This window comes from Sciurus vulgaris, assembly GCF_902686455.1.
Source record: "Sciurus vulgaris genome assembly, chromosome: 1".
In the NCBI taxonomy this organism is placed as follows: Eukaryota; Metazoa; Chordata; class Mammalia; order Rodentia; family Sciuridae; genus Sciurus; species Sciurus vulgaris.
Window position 1 is genome coordinate 206246961 of NC_136461.1, and position 19147 is coordinate 206266107.

General features: G+C 42.3%; 1 protein-coding gene across 3 annotated transcripts in view; it reads left to right on the forward strand.

Annotated features, from left to right (window-relative positions):
* LOC306648414 (uncharacterized protein) overlaps positions 1 to 19147 on the forward strand; it is a 171603-nt gene that overhangs the window by 110889 nt on the left and 41567 nt on the right. The window contains exon 3 of one of the 3 annotated variants that reach the window (XM_079118555.1): positions 15129 to 15368. The exons of 1 other annotated variant lie outside the window; for it this stretch is intronic. In XM_079118555.1, coding sequence (XP_078974681.1) covers positions 15129 to 15368 — 240 coding nt within the window. Of the gene's footprint in view, positions 1 to 15128; positions 16228 to 19147 lie in introns of those variants that run through there. One more of the 3 variants, XM_079118554.1, reaches the window with a different exon arrangement.

The following is a 19147-nucleotide window of genomic DNA, read 5'->3' on the forward strand; positions in this document are numbered from 1 at the left end:
ATGAATTTGGGGTGGTGGTGCACAACTTGGTCCTTAACACCCGGGCGTGTAATGTGTCGGAATCACAGTGCAAGTAGTGGCGATCTTCAGAATCAATTCAAGACATAAGAACGATACAAACTCTCCTCCTCAGGATGCCTGGCAGTAAGGCCAAGCGCTCACCAGCAACAGGTCGTCCACTGCAGAGAAACCGACTCCAGGAAGCCTCTGGTCCGTAGCCTCCTTGGCTTTGGGCCGTGGGAGTCCAGGCTCCACTTTTGTTCCCTGGGGCCAGGATCCTGTGGCACCAATGCTCCTGCACTGTCACTGCTGCCTAGTTTTGCCAACCCCAAGCTTTTCTGCCCCTTCAGACAGAACTGACGTAAAGTGGCAGAAAACCCCTGCTCTCTGCTCAGGCCGTACCTCCAGCTTCCTCTACAGCCATTCCCGTAGCTTCCTGTGTTCACGGCCTCTTTGTTCTCACCTGAGTCTGCACAGCACTCTCCTAACCGGTCTCCCTGTCTTCAGCCTCCACAACCATCTTTGCTACATATTCAAAAAATATAAATAACATATCCTTGTCTTAAAGACATTCTGCAATTCCAGCTTACCTTCAAAATAACACCCGAGCATCTTAGGATGGGATGCAACACTCCTGGTTCCCTGATGCTGTCCACATCCCCCGAGCCTCACCTCCATCCAACCACCCCTCACAACATGTTCTAGCAATTTTGAGCTACCAGCTTTTCTCCAAATATGTTACATTTCACCTCTCTTGCTCTCCATTTTACTTAACACACTGACAATATCCCAAGATATTCCCAAAGCAAACCCTGAAAGCCATATTAAATTCTTACTTTCCTTCCTTAATCCCCTCCACATACAAGAGCTTCCTAAGATTTTATGAAAGGGTTATCTTTAGACTTTTCTTTATTTCTCCTTTTTTTCTGTGCTGTCTTAGTAGATAACCCTCACATCTTTTTTTTTTTTTTTTCTGAATTATTGAACTGGAAGCAAAATCAGATTCTGTATTCTATCGTTGGTAGCATCAGCAAGGAAACCAGTTTTTATGTTCTTTTTTGAGTCGGTCACCATTCCCCTTGTTTACACACCTACTGCCCCTTTGGTGGAATCTTGGGTGAGTCTAGGTAGCATCTGTGCCTGTCTGGGCACTTGGTAGACTGGCCACCCACAGCCTCTGAATGAAACTTCAGGGACCTCTTGGGAGTAAGTTCCTGGCAAAGGACATAATGCATTTGACTTTGTGAGAGACCTTAGTCATCACAAAGAAGACTGGTTCTGAGGCTAGGCAGGGGCCCGCATCTCCTCTGCCCTCCATCTCTCACTCATCTACCTCGGCTATACCATGTCCATGCTGGGAACACCCACTGTCTTTCTGCTCTTCAGTGTTAAGCTGTGCTGTTCCATCATCAACGCTCTGTGCAGATTATGCCTCCGCATACCCTCCCTACCCGCCAGTCATCAGCCCAAGCTTTGCCACTGAGATGTCACAGATTTACTATGATTCTATATGACAATTGATTTTCTCCCCTTTTCCAGGGTAGGATCAATTAAGTATGAGGGAAGAAGGTAGAAACAGACATTGATTATGTATTGTCTACTAAATTAATTATCTACATCGCTGTATTTAATTCTCAAGAAGCATACCATGCAGTTATTGTTATTTTCCCCATTTTAAGATGATCCAGCTGAGAGAGACTTTACATTGTTAATATGGTTGCTATAGCCAGTAGGTGGAATAACAGAAAAAGAATCCAGATCTTTCCCATACCAAAGCTGATGATTTTCTCACTTCGTAACCCACCATGGACTGAACACGACTTCTCCGAGTTCATTGAAGGGAGGCAGTGTTCACGACTGTACCTCACTCAGCATCTCTCCACACATCCTGCTGCTTCCTCCTTCCTAGTACTGCGCTTCTGATCCATCCTGGGGGACTGTGACTCCGTGATGTTCTTTGGAGTTTGGAATCTGACTGCTCTAAACCAGTGGATCATGATAGTCATTCCCTGAAGTTGTTAGAATCTGGGGGGACAACCAGGAAGACGGAAGGATGTGTGTGCCAGGCCCGGCCTGAGGAAGAGGTGTCTGTGCAGTCTTGCTGAACACAGCAGGGTTTTGAAGCACACCAGTCACGTCACTCCTGCAGGCCTCCTGTGACTGCGAAGGCTGGCAGGCTAGGACTCAGGAGTCAGCTGGAACAGGGTGCAAGGGAGCAAATGCAGTCCCTCATTGTTCACCCTCACTTGAGTTCTTTGAAGATTCCCAACATTTGCCTTTGAAAGCATGGCTGCCAGGGTCTCGCTGGGTCTGCTGTCCCCCTCTGCCTCTCCTGCCCCAGCACTAGCAGCATGGCAGAGGTCAGCGGTGCTTCTCCCAACCGAAGAGCCTGTCTGCTTGCCTGCTCTGTTCAACTCCTGTTCTTCCCTAATGTCAATGGAGCAGGCCCCGATTTCACTCTTCTTACACACTGTGTGTGGTTTCTCCTCGGCGCTCATCACAATCCTGATCCACTCTTCCAGTGACCATCTAGGTCAGGAGGTCCCACAGGGTGTGGTCGTGCTGGGTAAGCTCCGCCTGCTTCCACAACACCAAGCATAGCTCTGGGCACGCAAAATGTACTTACAATGAGTGATGAGTGCACAGGGCATTCGTGCTGCCTTGGAATTGAGATCCCATACATTTGTATGCAATGTGTCCTCCGGGGTGACATTGCCAATTAACAAAGAGTGAGCCCCTCGATTCCCCTGTGAACCCCATGCATTGGTCTGACTCTGGTATCTTTGAGGGTGTTACTCCAGTTCATTTGAAATGTAGTATTTGCCAATTCTACTTTATTTCCTCAGCCTCAATTTCAGAGGCAAGCTACATGTCTTTCATTTCTCAAACTTATCCAGAGTATTCAATAGGATAATCAACACCCAGCATGTTTGCACTTGTGTGTCAAAGCCTCTTACAGTCAAGAAAGGTAAGTAATTGGGGTGGTGTACTTGGCAACAGAGAGACTGAGAGGGTTTCAACTTCCTTCTTCCTTTAAGGACACTCTGTCGGGGCCAGCTGGAGTGACCTCTCTGCTCACACCTGCTTAGGGATGAGAAAGAACAAAGCCTGCCTCTGAGGTGCCCTCATGCTCTCCGCTTAGCTGCTACTTGTCACCAGTGTGTCATGTGTTTGTACTGGTATGTCTTTCCCAAACGTATCATGTCTCACTCAAGATGAAACCATCAACCTCTCCACTGGGCAATATCCCAGAGCAGGTTGCGGTTCAGTTCATTCCTGTCCGATGCTGTTTCCTGCAGGATCACTGTGTATGGATGCTTGGCAGGAATGCCAGTGCCACAAGCAACGTACCTGTCTGCAGTGGGGGTGGCCACGGACGCTTCCGAGAGGAAGACGTGCCCGGAAGAGTGAGGGAAGGTGATGCATAGACCATGGAAGGTCCAGAAGTCCTAGGAGCACCATCGGGAATGAATGGACATATGAAGCACAAAGGACTGATAAACGTAAATCATTTTGAACAATAGCAAGTCACTTCTTAGGTCTCTAAATATGCTGTGTTTATAAGAAACACTCGTCTGACATCCCACAGAGAAATGAAAAGTCATTAACAATGCACTGCTTTTCTTTATATAACAGAAATGAAGGGATTGTCATGATCTTAAAGAGTCCTGTTAAAATGCTCCACCCAGTGTTTATTCACCTCCCTCCATCTTCCCATTCCCAATCCCACCAAATTTGTCCTGCGCTTTCTCTGTTGTACCAAAACGAGCTGGACTCTGCTTTCCTGGGGCTGCCATGCAGACTCTCTCTTTTCTCACGTATGCAATTATTTTGGTCTTGCCAGTGGTGACTTGATGGCATTTTTCATTATATAAACTTAAAAACTATTCATTTCTGAAATTTTAATTCTTTGTCCATTTCTCTTCTGATTAATAAAAGACCTGGGGGTCTGAGAGCAAATGCAGAGCATTCATTAGGAATGTGGACAAGAACAAAGGGCTTGGTTAGCTTTTGTGTTGAATATGAGATGAAAATTAGGCTACAGTCTAAAATTGGTGTCTTTTCTTTCTGTAGTTTATCAGTTTTTAGGAACAGATTATTTCTGTTTGCTTTCTTCCTTTGGATCCCATTTTTCTCATCTAGAGAGGGACGTGGGAGCTGGGTTGGGAGTAGAGCATATCATATCAAAAGTCCCTGTCTAACTCTTACATTCTTTTTAGTAATGGGAATGAGTTAGGGGTCCTAGGGATTCTTTATGTTTTGCCTTTATTTATTTTTTTTTTTGATGTGATTTTTCACAACCAAAAGTCAGGTAAAGACATCCTCTTGGGAGAATGTACATAAGCAAAGGTTTTGAAATTAAACTGCAACTTAGATTTGTAGGCAGTAGTTTTGACAGCATCCGACTAACCCCAGTTTGAATGTGAGTTGGTGAATAACTAGTTCTCACATTTTTCAGACATGGGGGCATCTCCCTTTGCTCACATAGCCCAGAAATAGTGGTGATAGCAACAATGAACTACCTATGCACAGAAAATGAAGCATCAGTAACCAGAAAGGGAACTCACAGTTTGGTTTCCCCTCTCTGGGAAATGTATTCAAAGAGAGTACAGGCATAGGAAGGTACATTTTCTCTGGAATCAGACAGATCTGGTTCCACTGTTATGTCAACTGGTATTGACCAGGCACCATCCTGCAGATTACAAACCTTCTCTGAGGATGACTATTTCCTGTCCAATAAGAACCATGTTGCCTGTTTCACCATATATTTAAAAAGATTACACAGGGTAATGTGGATACACTTCTCAGTGCAATACCTGGGTCATGGGTACCAACTCAATGAATATTTAACAGATTGACAGAAGGTTAAAATAAAGCTACTTTTGTATCAATTTTCTGTAGATACCAATCAAATAGATACTACTGGCCAAAAGGAGAAGCAAGAGAGCTTCCTGTGTATCTCCATAAAAAGATGGCCAAAACTCGTTCTGTGGTCTTACAGATAGCATGAATTTCATCAAACATTTCTTGCCAAACACCAGAGATGTAAATAGTTTAGGCTCTGTGGACTGTAAGCCCCTGTCCAGTTCTGCTGGTGCAGAGCAGAAGTAGCCATGGACAACATGTCCATACACAGGTGGGGCTGTGTTGCACAGAGATGTCATTTATAAAATAGGCAGGGTGCAGTGTTGTGGTTTCTATATGAGATGTCCCCCTCATGTCACGTCCATGTGTGAGACAATGCAAGAAGGTTTGAGGTCAAATGATTGGGTTCTGAGATCCTTAACCTAATCAGAGCATGAATCTGCTTGAATGGATTAACTGGGTGGTAAGAGTAGGCAGGTAGGGTGTGGCTGGAGGGGGTGAGTCACTAGTGGCATGTCTTCTGGGTTTATATTTTGTCCCTGGTGAACTCTCTCTTTGCTTCCTGGTTGCTGTGTTCTGGTCTGTTTTCCTCTACCAGGTCCTTACCGTAGGCCCAGAACTATGGAGTTGGCCAACTATGGACTGAACCTTTGAACCAAAATAAACTTTTCCTTCAGCACATTGTTCTCCTCAGGTCTTCTGGTCACAGTGATAGACTCGTCAGGATTGGGACAGAAGACCACAGTTTATTGACCCTTCCCTTGATGATGAATGATGATAGAGTGGCTGAACAGATGGGCGGGAGACTGGAGGACATTAGACAGAGCTGTTTCTTTATCGGGTCTCTTGTTACCTCTCCCATCCCATTCTCCTCACAGCTGAGCATGGGGCAATGAGGTGCAGATCACCACTTCATGTCACATGAGAAAGGGGGACTCAGCTCACTCAATCTGATTTACGTCAGAGGCACTTCAAAGGCAAAATATTAGTGGTGTTTAGTGTTCAGGGAGAAGAAAGAGGCTGAACTCTGACCTACTTGAACTCAGCTTTCTTATGACAAAGTGCACATTGTCTCCTGCAGACCAATGAGAACACCCTGGAACAGAGTGAATCATCCTAGAACTTGCTTGAGAAGAGTCAGTGGACTTGTTAGAAAAAGCCAGAAACATGCCCCAAAGAGGAGGCTAGAAGGGACTCCTATCCGATCAGCTGACACAGAGACACCTTGCCAACACCCAGGGACTGTAAGGGAAGGGCCTCAGAGGTGAAGGTGTGCCCCCACCTCACTCCCCTGTGCTTGATTGACAGAAGAATGGGAGGAGTAATAAGAGAAACATCGCTGACAGCAGCTTTGTCTCTGCTCTTTATCACATCTTTCCCTGAAGAATTCATGCATGTTTCCTGAGAGAAAGGGAGAATAAAACACGTTCCAACCCCTCGGAGGCCTTATACTACCTCTGAAGAGTTGATTCAAGTCTGGCATCTCTCCCTCCCAATCCCTCCTTCTTCCACATGGCCATTCCCTATCCTGGGAGGGCCCTGAAATCATGACTTGGAAGATGGCCTGGGAAAGGGAAGAGCAATGCAGAGGAGGACGACAAAGCCATCCATGACGCTCCAGTGCAGGCACCAGCCAGCGGTCAGCCAGGGCCAGGAGTGGGCAGTAGCTGCAATCTTGGCGATGTTTAATGTTTTGATTACTTGACTACAGACAAGTTAATTCATTCTTGATTACATATATGGAAATTATCCACACATGGCCAGGAGAAGATCAGACTAACTCTAATAGAATCCAGGGGCAGAACATAGCCATCCACAGAATAAATGTAAAGGGAGAATAGGAGATAAAAATACAATTACCTTATAATTGTATCTCATAAATTATGCTTTTTCAACGTAATACATACAAATGTTTGTATCTTCCTTTTAGCCAAGAACATTGTTTTAGTCAGGTAGTCAGGTTTTTCTTTTATTTATTAATTAATTTATTTATTCATTTATTATTATTATTATTATTTTTTTGCTGCTGTGATGTGATCAAAAGACCTTAGGAGAACAATTTTAGAGAAGAAACCTTTATTTGGGGCTCATAGTTTCATAGTTCTCAGCCCATAGACAACTGGTTCCAGTCCTCAAGCCTTCAGGTGAAGCAGAACATCATGGCAGGAGAGTGGGGTGGAGGCAAGTGGCTTAGGACATGAAGCACAAAGCACAGGAACTCAGGAAGCACAAAGACTGAGCTCAGGTCACAAAATACATACCTCAAAAGCATGTCCCCAGTGACCCACCTCCCCCAACCCCGCTCTCTGCCTGCAGTCACAATTCAGTTAATCCTACTGGGGGACTCATGCATTTATTAAGTTGAGGTTCTCGTAACCCAATTATTTGACCTCTAAACTTTCTTGCATTGTCTTACACATGAGATTTTGGGGGTACATACAATAGTTAAACCATGACATTTTATCCCTTTCCCTCCAAAGCTCATCCTTATCTCACAATGAAAAATATGTTGAGTCCTCTTTCAAGAGTGCCCCCGTCTCATCAGTTTTAGGAGTGCTAAGAAGTCTAAGTTTAAAGTGTCTTCCGAGACTCCGGGAGAACTGCACGTGAACTCCTGTAGTAATCAAAAGCAGTTCGCATAGCCTACGTTGAAGGCACAGAGGAACTCTTCCATTCCCAAAGGGAGAACTAAAGGATGGGGCCAAAATAAGACCGAAATCCAGCTAGGCAAGCAGGTCCTATGCAACTATGTTCCAAGGTTCCATGGCTCTGCTCTGTGGCTTTGCTGACTGCAGCCCACACGCCCTCTCCATTGACTTGTCTCTGCTCAATTCCTACAGTTTTTCTCGGCAGACATTCCACAGTACTGGCATTTCTTAATCTTGGGGGTCTCCACTGACACTTCAGTTTCCACCTCACATCTCCATGCATCGCCCTTTCAGGGGCTGCCTGCAGGGACTCCAATTCTGCTATACTTTTCCTGGCCTCCCCGGCCTCCTTTTGAAAATCAGCAGAAGCCTCCATGACCCCACAACTCTAGCATCTTGCATTCCTGGAGAGCCATACCTGTGGCTGATCAAGGTCTGCCACCATCGTGAGACATAGCCACGCCTCCAGGGATCATCGCTGCAGCAGCCTGTGTGCCCGGGTGGCTGAGCATGGTGCAACAACTTCCTAGGCCCCCCTTGAGCAGGCAGGGTGTTCCGCTGATCTCTCCTTGAAGAAATTTTTACTTTTACTCCCTTGAGACTGGTGTGTACTTATTCATTCCTGAGGTGCCCTCAAGCCATCTTTCTTATTATTTCTAGGTAAAGCATCTGTGTTCTTTCAGTGGCTATAATGTATCTAACATCCAAATCTTACTCAGCCCCAGTTTTACTTGCAGTTTTCTGGCCAAACTGCAAGTTTTCTGCTTTGCTTTTTGATCCTGATTAGCACAATAAACTTGGCTAAAGCCACCAGTAATATTCCTGATACCACCTGAGAGTTGCCATGCCTAGAGTTTCTTCTGCGGGAGTAAGGAGTGCATCACCTCACAGAAAGTCTCGGGGCCTGGGCCAAATGCAGGCAACTTCTTAACCAGAATGTAAAATGAGTGGCCTCTAGTCCAGTTTCCAGTAGAGTCCTCTTCCTCTGAAACCTCTGAGCCCTGTCTTTACTGCACACACTCCCCTATTAGTATTCTCATCCTCTGAACTCCCACAAAAACTGCCCGTTATGGTCCACTGACAACGTTCTAAAGCCTTTCCAACTTGGGTTGCTAAACTAAAATTCCTCCCAAAAATTTCAAAAAAACCCCAAATTTTTTGAACCACTTGGTCAGGTTAGTTAAAATAATGACCTCACTTCTTGGTTACCAATTTCTATTTTATTCAACTTTTTCACTGCTGTGACCAAAGGACTAGACAAGAGCAATTTAAAAGCAGATTTTTTTATTTTTTTTAATTTTGGGGCTCACAGTTTCAGAGGTCTCAGTCCATAGATGACCAACTCCATTGTTTGGGTCCTGAATGAGGCAAAACATCACGGGAGAAGAGTGTGGTGGAGGAAAGCGACTTGAGACATCACCCAAGGAAGCAGAGAGACGAAGCTCAGCTACAAAATATAAACCCCAAAGGCATGCCCCCAATGATCCACCTCCTCCATTCACACCCTACCTGTCTACAGTTGCCCTCAGTTAATCTCTATCAGGGATTAATGCAATGATTAGGTTAAGGTTCTCATAACCTAATCATTTCACCTCTTAATTTTCTTGCATAGTCTTACTTATGAGCTTTTGTGGGGATACCTCATATCTAAACTATAACAAACATGTGTCTTAGTTAAAAATGGGCCAGTAACTCTGTATTGAATCATAGTTACTTAATTACTGAAAGAAGCATTTTGATGCATACCCACACTCTCAGAATACTGCTATTAGATTAGAAAAGCAGATCATCAAACAATTTGGGGATCAAAGCCTTGGGCTAGAGACTGTCTGCTCACATCAACACCTATATTCTCATGTCCTGGACACATGAATCTAGAAATGTACATTATGGCATGTTAACATCTTGATTGGCATTGCGACATTCAATTATCTTAGAATCATAACAGACCTGTTCTTACGAGCAGAACTTATTAGAAAGCTCAAGATACTCTCAAACCTTTGATTAAAACTCCTTAAAATCTTAGCATCATAGAAGCTTACAACAGTAGTCTTAGATTTAAAGACCCTTAGAATACCATCTGTTATATAAATAGTATGTTATAAATTTAGAATTGTGGCTTCTTAGATCCTATCAATTAAAGCCTTTTAGATTTTATAATGTTAGGGCCGAGTGCAATGATGCACACCTATAATCCCAGCAACTCGGGAGGCTGAGGCAGGAGGATTGTGAGTTTTAAAGCCAGCCTCAGCAAATTAGGAAGGTACATCTCAGCGAGACCCTGTATATAAGTAAAATATAAAGAAGAACTGGAGATGTGGCTCAGTGGTAAGTACCCTGGGTTCAATCTGTGGTACAAAAACGATTTTATAATATTAGGATATCTTGGGATCATAGAATTGTAAAGATTTGAGCCCCAGAATGTTAGAAAACTGGAATAATATAATTTTAAGCCATGAGACTGAATCTTGCTGGGGTCACAGGTGTTCTCTCGTTTAACTTCTGCAAGATGTGGAGATTCTTTTATGAGAGTGTTTCTCACAGCAGTACCACTGACATTTTGGATTGGGTAATTCTTCGGTGGTCCTGTGCACAGTAAGCTGTTTATCACAATCTTTGACCTCTACCCAGTAGCACTGCTCAGTCATAACATTGAAAATTGTCTTCAGCCATCATTGACAAATGTACCAACCACTGTTTTATTACATCCCTAGTGCATTTTCATCCCAGAGGAAGGAAATTATCCACGATTTCCACAGCATTTAAAGTAGAATATGTCCTTTTTCTAGGTCTGATCTCACTGGAGACTCAGTTATTAACTTGCCACTGGGATAGATAACAGAACTCAGTTCCTAGGTCAGGGTTACACAATTGATAAAGGGAAGTATGTGAAACACTTTTCCTACTTGTTACTCTAAAAATGGAAGCAGTTGTACCTTTGGTTTGGGGAAGTTTTTACTGTTATAGTTATTCTGTTGACCTAAATTCTATTTCTTCTGCTGGTCATAAACTTAATATAATTATCATATGGTTATGAGTTTTCTACTTAAAGTTTGTGTATGAAAGATATTAGCTCTGGAATCAGACCCTTTCACTTCAAATCCCAGATCCACAACAAATCACAAATATGACCTTGAATAAATTTGGACTTTTATTTGTCTCAAGTTCTTCAACTGATATTGGGCTAACTTACATCTATCTTCTGTGTACAAACTCTCCCACAATTTAGTGTCTTACATCAATTTATCATTACAGCACATCTCACAATTTTGCAGGTCAAGAATTTGTGCAGGTCTTGCTTGACTGTGTTCTTCTTCTCTACCTGGTATTGATGGAGATCACTTGGGTTATCCAGTTGGCTGGTGGTCAAGACTGGTAGACCCAAGAAGGGTTTCCTCAAATATCTGGCACCTTGGCAGAAAAGACTGTGAGCTGGGGTCCTCTTATTTTCTTTTAACCCAAGAGTAGGCATGACCTTTCTTTTTACAGTGGTCTCAGAGTAGTAGAAATTCCTACATGGTGAACTGAATCTCCAAGAGGGAACTGACCAGCAATCGAAGTAGATGCTGAAGGCTTTTGATGGCCAAGCTGATGGAGTCACTGAGAGTGTGTTTTCTGTTGCTTTCTATGGCCAACACAGTCACAGCCAGCCCATATTTAAGGTGAGGGGTACAGACCCCACCTCACCACTGAAGGAGTGTCTAAGAATTAAATCACATTTAAAAATCACTATACCTGTAAAATTAGATAATCATTATTTTATTGAGTGGTGAGTCTTAAAAAAGACTTACAACACAGTTTAGCATATAAAGTCCAATTTAAAAAATGTGAGACATTTTTGTTTACATGTGGTCTTTATAACAGGAATATCTCTGCATTTGCAAAATCACAGAATCCCTCTCCTATTCCCAGAATATTAGAACTATTGAGGGCTGAGTGGAAGGCAGGGCACTTGAGGACACTAAGCTAATTTAGACACAACTCCCATGAAAGTGGAGTGAGATAAAAAAAAAAATCCATTTTAGAGGGTGAAAGAGCTGCTTGAATAAGTGATTAAGGCAGAAGGGCTGCCCTGGATTTATTCATGCTCACATTGGAAGTGACAGCACATGTGTGTTCCCCTTATGTAGCTACTGTGCTGGGCACATGCACCTAATACACTTAGGAGGGAAAATAATAAATCATTAGCAACTGTGAGTTTCTCCTTGCATAGGACCATGAGGGGGGAGGATCCCCCAAGCAATTCAAACTCAATTACTCTGCTCACAGGGTGTTTGAATCGGAAACAAATGAAGAAAGCAATTGCAGAAGCAGGCAGCATTCATTAGTGCAGCTGGAAGCATTTTGTCCTGGGCCACTAGTTAGAATTTGTTAAGTGAAAACAGGAGTAAAAATAATAAGAAGAGCTGCTCACATTTGTAGAGCTTGTCAGAGTTAGCAAATTCATGTCCATCATCTGCTTGAGTAGTCCTGTAAAGCCCATATGGTTGCTTTCCCAATGAGATGGCTGAAGATCAGATGCACTGAAGTTCTTGCAAAGTGTGGCAAACCATTGGTATTAGAATCTGGGCTTTGGACTCTTATCGATGGGTATTCCTGCTTTTTCCCAGCACGCCTGTCTTGGGGGAGCGCAGTTAGAGTGGAAGAAGTGTTCCTTCTGCCATAGACTCTGTCTTCTCCATCTGAGTGTCTTTTATTCTTCCAGGGTTTTTGATGCCTAGGTCTGGATGAGGACCATTCCACTACACTGTGCAGATCATGGAATTCTGGAACTGATGTCACCTACCACCATGATTTTATTAGTTTTCTAAGGCTGCCATAATAAAGATTGGTGTCTTCTGTGCCCTCTCCCTTTGGCTTGCAAACCCCGAGGTCTTCACAGTCTTCCCTGTGGGCATGCTGTGTCCTAATCTCCTCCTTTTATTTGAGCAACAGTCCTATTGGATTCAGTCTCACCCCATGAATTCATTTAAACTTAATTAAACATTTAAGGACCTTATCTACAAATCTAGTCACATCATTGGTACTAGGCATTAGAATTTCAACCTATGAATTCAGGGGGACAAAACCCAGCCTATTGTAGTGATCTTCAAAACAGACTTGCCTCCTGTCTCCATCATTCTGATCATGTTTGTTTCAGTCAGCCCTTTTGTCACTGTGACCAAAAGACCTGACCAGAACAATTAGAGAGGAAAAGTTTACTTTGGCTCACGTTTCAGAGGTCTTAGACCACAGACATCCTATTTCATAGCTCTGGGTCTCAGGTGAGGCAGAACACCTGGAGAAAGGGTGTGGTAGAGGAAAACAGCTCGAGGCATGGCCATGAGGAACATGGGGGGACAAAATGAGAACCCTGAAGGCACATCCCCTGTGACCGTGACTGCCCTCTTCCTGTCACACTCATCTGCCTACAGTTACCATCCAGTTATTTCATATCAGTAGACTGACTAGGCTAAAGTTCTCATCTAATCATTTCGCTTTTGAACCTTGAGGGGGAACAGCTAGTATCTAGACTATAATAATGTCCATTCACATATTAGACATTGGCCCTAAAGCCTGCCTGATTAGCAGGTGCAGGGCTACCACAAGCCCTCCTCGACCACACTCACTTTGTGGAAGTCAGGCATCCCTTTGATTTCAGTTTGTACACAGCCATAGCATCTGCGTGCATAAAGTGAGTTAATTCCCCCTCACAAGTTGATAGTGAATCTTAAAATGTTCATGTATACAGAATACGTGGAACAAGCAGAGGCAAGTAGTAAAGGTCTGTTCCCAAACAGTTATGAAATGTTTCAGATTCTGTTCTTCATCTCATGGAGGAGAACAGTATCATTGTGAGGACATTCACAGAGAACACAGCACAGGTTTCTCTGAGAAAGCAACTATTCCTTCTGGAAGGCTGGTACAGAGATGTCATTTAAAACTACTTCAAAGCCACTTTGATCAGAGACCCCTTGAAGAAACACCATGTAAAAATTCTGGTGTGATCCTAACTGTATCTTTAGAATCAGGTGTTAGAAAAATAGTCGACCCCTGCCTGAGTTAAACTAAGACTGTAGAGGGTTATCTTTGGATGAATTCAGTCTGTGGGATAAATTATGGACCCTGGGTCACATATGAGGCCATGTCTAGAAAGTACTCAGAAAACAGTACTAGAGAAGGAAACTTGTGAAGCCAAATCAAAGAAAATGTCTCCATGTATTCGTTTGGGCAATTCAGCAATATTTGATAAGGTGACAAGTGTTGGAGAGGTGTTTCTAAGAAAGGGGCACTCAAGAGTTACATTCAGGTCACAAGGATGCCCATTTGACATCCATAGAGAGACTTGGGGATAGTCCTATATAGGAGGCTTAGTTTATGTCAGAGATGGAGGCTCTGAGCTAAACAACCCATCATCAGATACTTAATCATATGTTTGTTCAGAGTAGACTTATAGGGATATAGCAATTTTAAAACTGTTTATTTTAATAAACATCAATGCAGTATCATTAGTAAAAATTTTGACATGTGTGTGTGTGTTGGAAAGTTGAACCAGGAGAGCTACTTATGACAACCCGAGTTCACTTCGTGAAGTATGACTTATGATAATGACCGTGATCACTCAGCGGTTGATGTAAGTAAGCCTTTCTTTGTTGGATCTCAGTGTTGTTTTGCTAGTTTCATTTCCTATGTGTCTAAGCTAAAATTATCAACACATGAGAAGTACTTTTTGGCTCAAGTAGGCTTTGTGTTTTGCTGTGTCCCCTTCTGTGAATTCAGCAAGCAGCTCGGGATAGCCAGACCTTATGACTTGCTCAGGCACAAGTTCCTTCTCTGTGCTTTGGGAGGAAAAAGCAAAAAGGGTAGAAACACTGTTGGTTCAGATTTATCTCTCGGTGTGTGTGTGTGTGTGTGTGTGTGTGTGTGTGTGTGTAGGCAACAATGCATTGATGCAATATTTCACATAAGAGAATAAGCCTGTAGTAGTATCAGTATTATTTAACAAGCAACACATGACAAAACTGATTTGAGGTTATTGGGAGGTACATTTTATTTTGTATGTAATATAAAATGTGAACTCAATTTTGCAAACCTATTCCTTTATGTCTGTAAATTATTGACATGTCAGTCCCTCTTGTATTTTCCTATCATGGTAATTTAAGACAATGCTGGTTTCTAAGGGTGGAATAAGAAGGAGTGTTGGATTTGCTGCTTACACAGTGTATGTCTGGTCTCTCAGATTGCACAGCTCCAGCTGAATGCCCCAGTATGTTGTAAGGTGCTAAATCTTTTCAACACCAGCCTCTATTTTGACTTTTAGTAATGGGATTGGTCAGATCACCTGCTGGGCCTGACCCATGACCTGCGGTGTGCCCGGGCACACTTCAGGCAATGGCAGCCTGGCGCAGCACAGCGAAGATGTTGGATTCTCACAGTTTGGGGTCAATCAGGTTTGCTGCTGTGTCTTACTAGCTCTTTCATTTTAAGCAGGTTACTGCCTCTAGGTTCAAGTTTTCTTATGCTTAAAGCTGAATTGATAATATATTGGCAATTTTTGGAAATAAATAAATTTTAATAAGCATTGGTGGTAATTGGGCATGTAGGGGACCATTAAGAAAATCAATCTTAATGCAGTCACCTCCATCTTGGGAAACTGCAGCTGCCGCCAGGGTCACCCCGACCTGGTGGCCTCCATCTCAGGACCCTGGACAGGACCTGGAGGCAGCCACCTACTGCAGCACCACCCGCCACAGCACTGTATCTCTGAATATCGACTCTAACCATTGCTGCACAACCTACCCTCACTGCCCCATTTGTGAAAGTGGTCACCTCCATCTTGGGACACCTGCCAGGGCCTGGAAGCCCAACGCCAAGGTACCCACAGGTTTGCAGCTGCCACCACAACCATCTAGGAATGTGGTTGCTTCCATCTGGGGTCACCAGCCAGGGCGTGGACGACCATCACCAAGGTACCTACAGGCTCGGATACTCCTGGAGTCTCCCTGCGAGGTGTGCTAATAGCCACCATCTTGGCATATCAGAGGGAGGGAGAGCCTTCTAATCTATGCATAGGGTCCATAGATTGGAAGAGGGCATGAGGCACCTTGCTCTTGGCTTGCCTAGCCAATCTGTCCAGCACCCAGTGAATTTCCAGTGCCGACTCATGCCAGCACTTGCTGGAACCCAACACCAGCCCAGTCCTCGACTCCCTGCCCAGTACAGCATCCAATGATCCCCTGGTCCTGTTGGTTTGGCAATGAGCAGGGCCCTCCAGCTCCCCAGTCCCCAGTCTCCCAACCTCTGCCTAGCCCCCAGCCCAGCCCAGCACTTGCAGGTCTCATGCCAGCCCACATGGCCAGCCCACATGGCCAGCCCACATCTCTCAACTCCTGTTCTTGATCTGCCTGATACAGAACAGCTCTCCATGACAGGAGCACGGGTCCTGGTACTCAGCCCTCTGAACCCCCAGAGAGAGAGGTGACTGATCGGGAAGTCAAAAGGGCAGGTGGGGAATTACAGGTTAGAGACTAAATCACAGACCAGGAATCATGGCATCCACAAGCCACCTACGGGGCTAAGGTCAGGCTCCTTCTTCACACGAGGGAACCTCAAGTTAGATTTCTGGAGAGCAGTCTTTCAATAGACATTGGAAATTGCTATACCCCACTTCTAGGGGTTCTGCCTCCAAGACTGACCCTCCCACCCTTGTAACCCTCACCTCCTAAGGGTGGGGATTCCAGCAAAGTCCAGACAACCCCACCTCTCAGATGAGAAGGGAAGCTGAGAGACTACTGAACTCCAGCAGAACAATTCTTCAATTTTCCTTCAAGATGCTTTTTTCTTTTCTTTTCTTTTCCTGCTCTCACATCCCAACCATTTTAAAAACCAAATACTTCTCAAGCATCAGACTATTGAGGACAGGGATGTCTAAATAGTATATTACAGTTTTGTTGTATAGTCTTCTATTTTTACATTTTTCTTCTTTTTCTTATTTTCTTTTTCTTTTTTTTACGTTCTTTTCTTTTTCACTCTTTCTATTTTCCTCTCACTTATCTGTTGCCTCAGATTCACTTTCTCTCTTTTCATTTGCTAACAGCCAACTTCTCATGATTCCTCTTTCACTCTTCCTATGATAAAATACTTCTGTCTTCTCCCCCTGCACCTTATACATATCACATATCCTACACCACCCCTATTCTCTCTTTGTCTACCATTAGAAATTATAGACCCTCTTGCAAACCTACTGTTTATTTTGAAGACCATAATTAGACACATCATTTCTGTTTATTGCAACAAAACTGTAAATGTCTTAACAGGAGCAACTTGTTTTAAGGTTGTATATTGTTTGCATTTCGTGTTGTTAATATTGATCTCCCCCTTAAAGGTGGGGTATTGGAAACATTCAGGGGCACTATAAGGAAAAAGGGTAGAAACTGTAGTACCTTGGGTCCACATTGCTAGGTGGGAAGAAATGCAAACATCAAAAAACAAGGGAAGAAAGCACCCCAAACAAACCAAAATACTACAGTAATTCAATCCATTGATAACACAGTCACATGGACTGCATAACAGGCAGGGGTTTATATTCTAATATAAGACAAAGTGGACTTCAAAGTTAGAAGGGATAAAGAAGACATTTCATACTGCTTAAGGGGATCATAAATCAACAAGACATAACAATCATAAATATTTATGCTCCCCAAAATGGAGCATCTACATACATCAAACAAACCTTTCTCAATTTCAGGAATCAAGTACACAACAACAAAATAATACTGGGCGAGTTTAACCTACCTCTCTTACTACTGAATAGATCTTCCAAACAAAAACTAAATAAGAAAACAATAGAACTAACTAATACAATAAAAAATTTAGACTTAACAGACATATATAGAATATTCATCCATCAAGAAGCAAGTACACTTTTTCCTCAGCAGCACATGGATCATTCTCTAAAAGAGATCATATCTTATGCTACAAAGCAACTCTAAGCAAATACAAAAAAAATAGATATACTACTATGCACTCTATCATAATAGAATGAAATTAGAAATGAATGATAAAATAAAAAATAGAATCTACTCCAAAACCTGGAGAATAAATAACATGCTATTGAATGATGAATGAATATCAGAAGAAATCATGGAGTAAATAATGAATTTTTAGAGGTAAATGAGTGCACACATATATCAAAATCTCTGGGATACTATGAAGGCTGTTCTAAGAGGAAAGTTCATTGCATTGAGCTCATACCTTAAAAGAATAAAAAGTCAAGAAATAAATGACCTAACATTACATCTCAAAGTTCTATAAAAAGAACAATTCAACACCAAAAGTAGTAGAACAGAGGAAATAATTAAAATCAGAGCTGAAGTCAATAAAATTAAAACAGAAGAAACAATTCAAAAATTGACAAAACAAAGGTTGGTTCTTTGAAGAAAATGCATAAAGTTGACAAACCCTTAGCCACACTAATGAAGAGAAAGAGAGAGAAAGGTCAAATTAATAAAAATCATGATGAAAAAGGGAATATCAAAATGGATGCTACTGAAATACAAATGGTAATTAGAAAGTATTTTATAAATTTATACTCCAATAAAATAGAAAATCTCAAAGATAAAGAACAAATTTCTTGAGACATATGACCTACCAAAACTGAATCAGGAGGACATACATAATTTAAACAGATCAATTTAAAGCAATGGAATAGAAGATGCCATCAACCAACAAAGAAAATCCCAGGACCAGACAGATTCTCAGTCAAGTTCTACAAGACACTCAAAGAAGAACTAACACCAATACACCTCAAGTTATTCCATGAGGTAGAAAAGGAAGGAACCCTTCCAAACTCATTCAAGGAGACTAGTATCAACCTGATTCCAAAAGGAGACAAAGACACATCAAGGAAAGAAAACTTCAGACCAATATTTTTGATGAACATAGATGTAAAAATTCTCAGTAAAATTCTGACAAATCACATACAAAAACATATTAAATAGATAGTGCACCACAATCAAGTGAGGTTCATCCCAGGCATGTAAGGTTGGTTCAACATCTGGAAATCAATAAATGTAATTCATCACAACAATAGACTTAAAAATAAGAATCATATAATTATCTCAATAGATGCAGAAAAAGCATTTGACAAAATATAGCACCTCTTCAGGTTCAAAACACTGGAAAAACTAGGACTAGTAGGAACATATCTCAACATTGTAAACACTATCTCTGCTAAGCCCATAGCCAACATCTAACATACTAAATTTAGAAAAATTGAAGGCATTCCCTCTAAGAACTAGAGCAAGATAGGGATGCCCTCTTTCACCACTTCTATTCAACATTGTCCTTGAAACTCTAAGCAGAGCAATCAGACAGACAAAAGAAATTAAAGGGATATAAATAGAAAAAAAAAAAAAGAATTCAAGTGATCACTATGTACTGACAACATGATTCTATAGTTAGAAGATCCAAAAAATTCCACCAGAAAACTTCTAGAACTCATAAATGAATTCAATAAAGGAGCACAATATGAAATCAATATGCATAAGTCAAATGCATTTCTATATGTAAGTGCTGAATCCACTGCAAGAGAAATTAGGAAAAAAACCCTATTCACAATAGCCTCAACAAAAATAAAATACTTGGGAATCAAT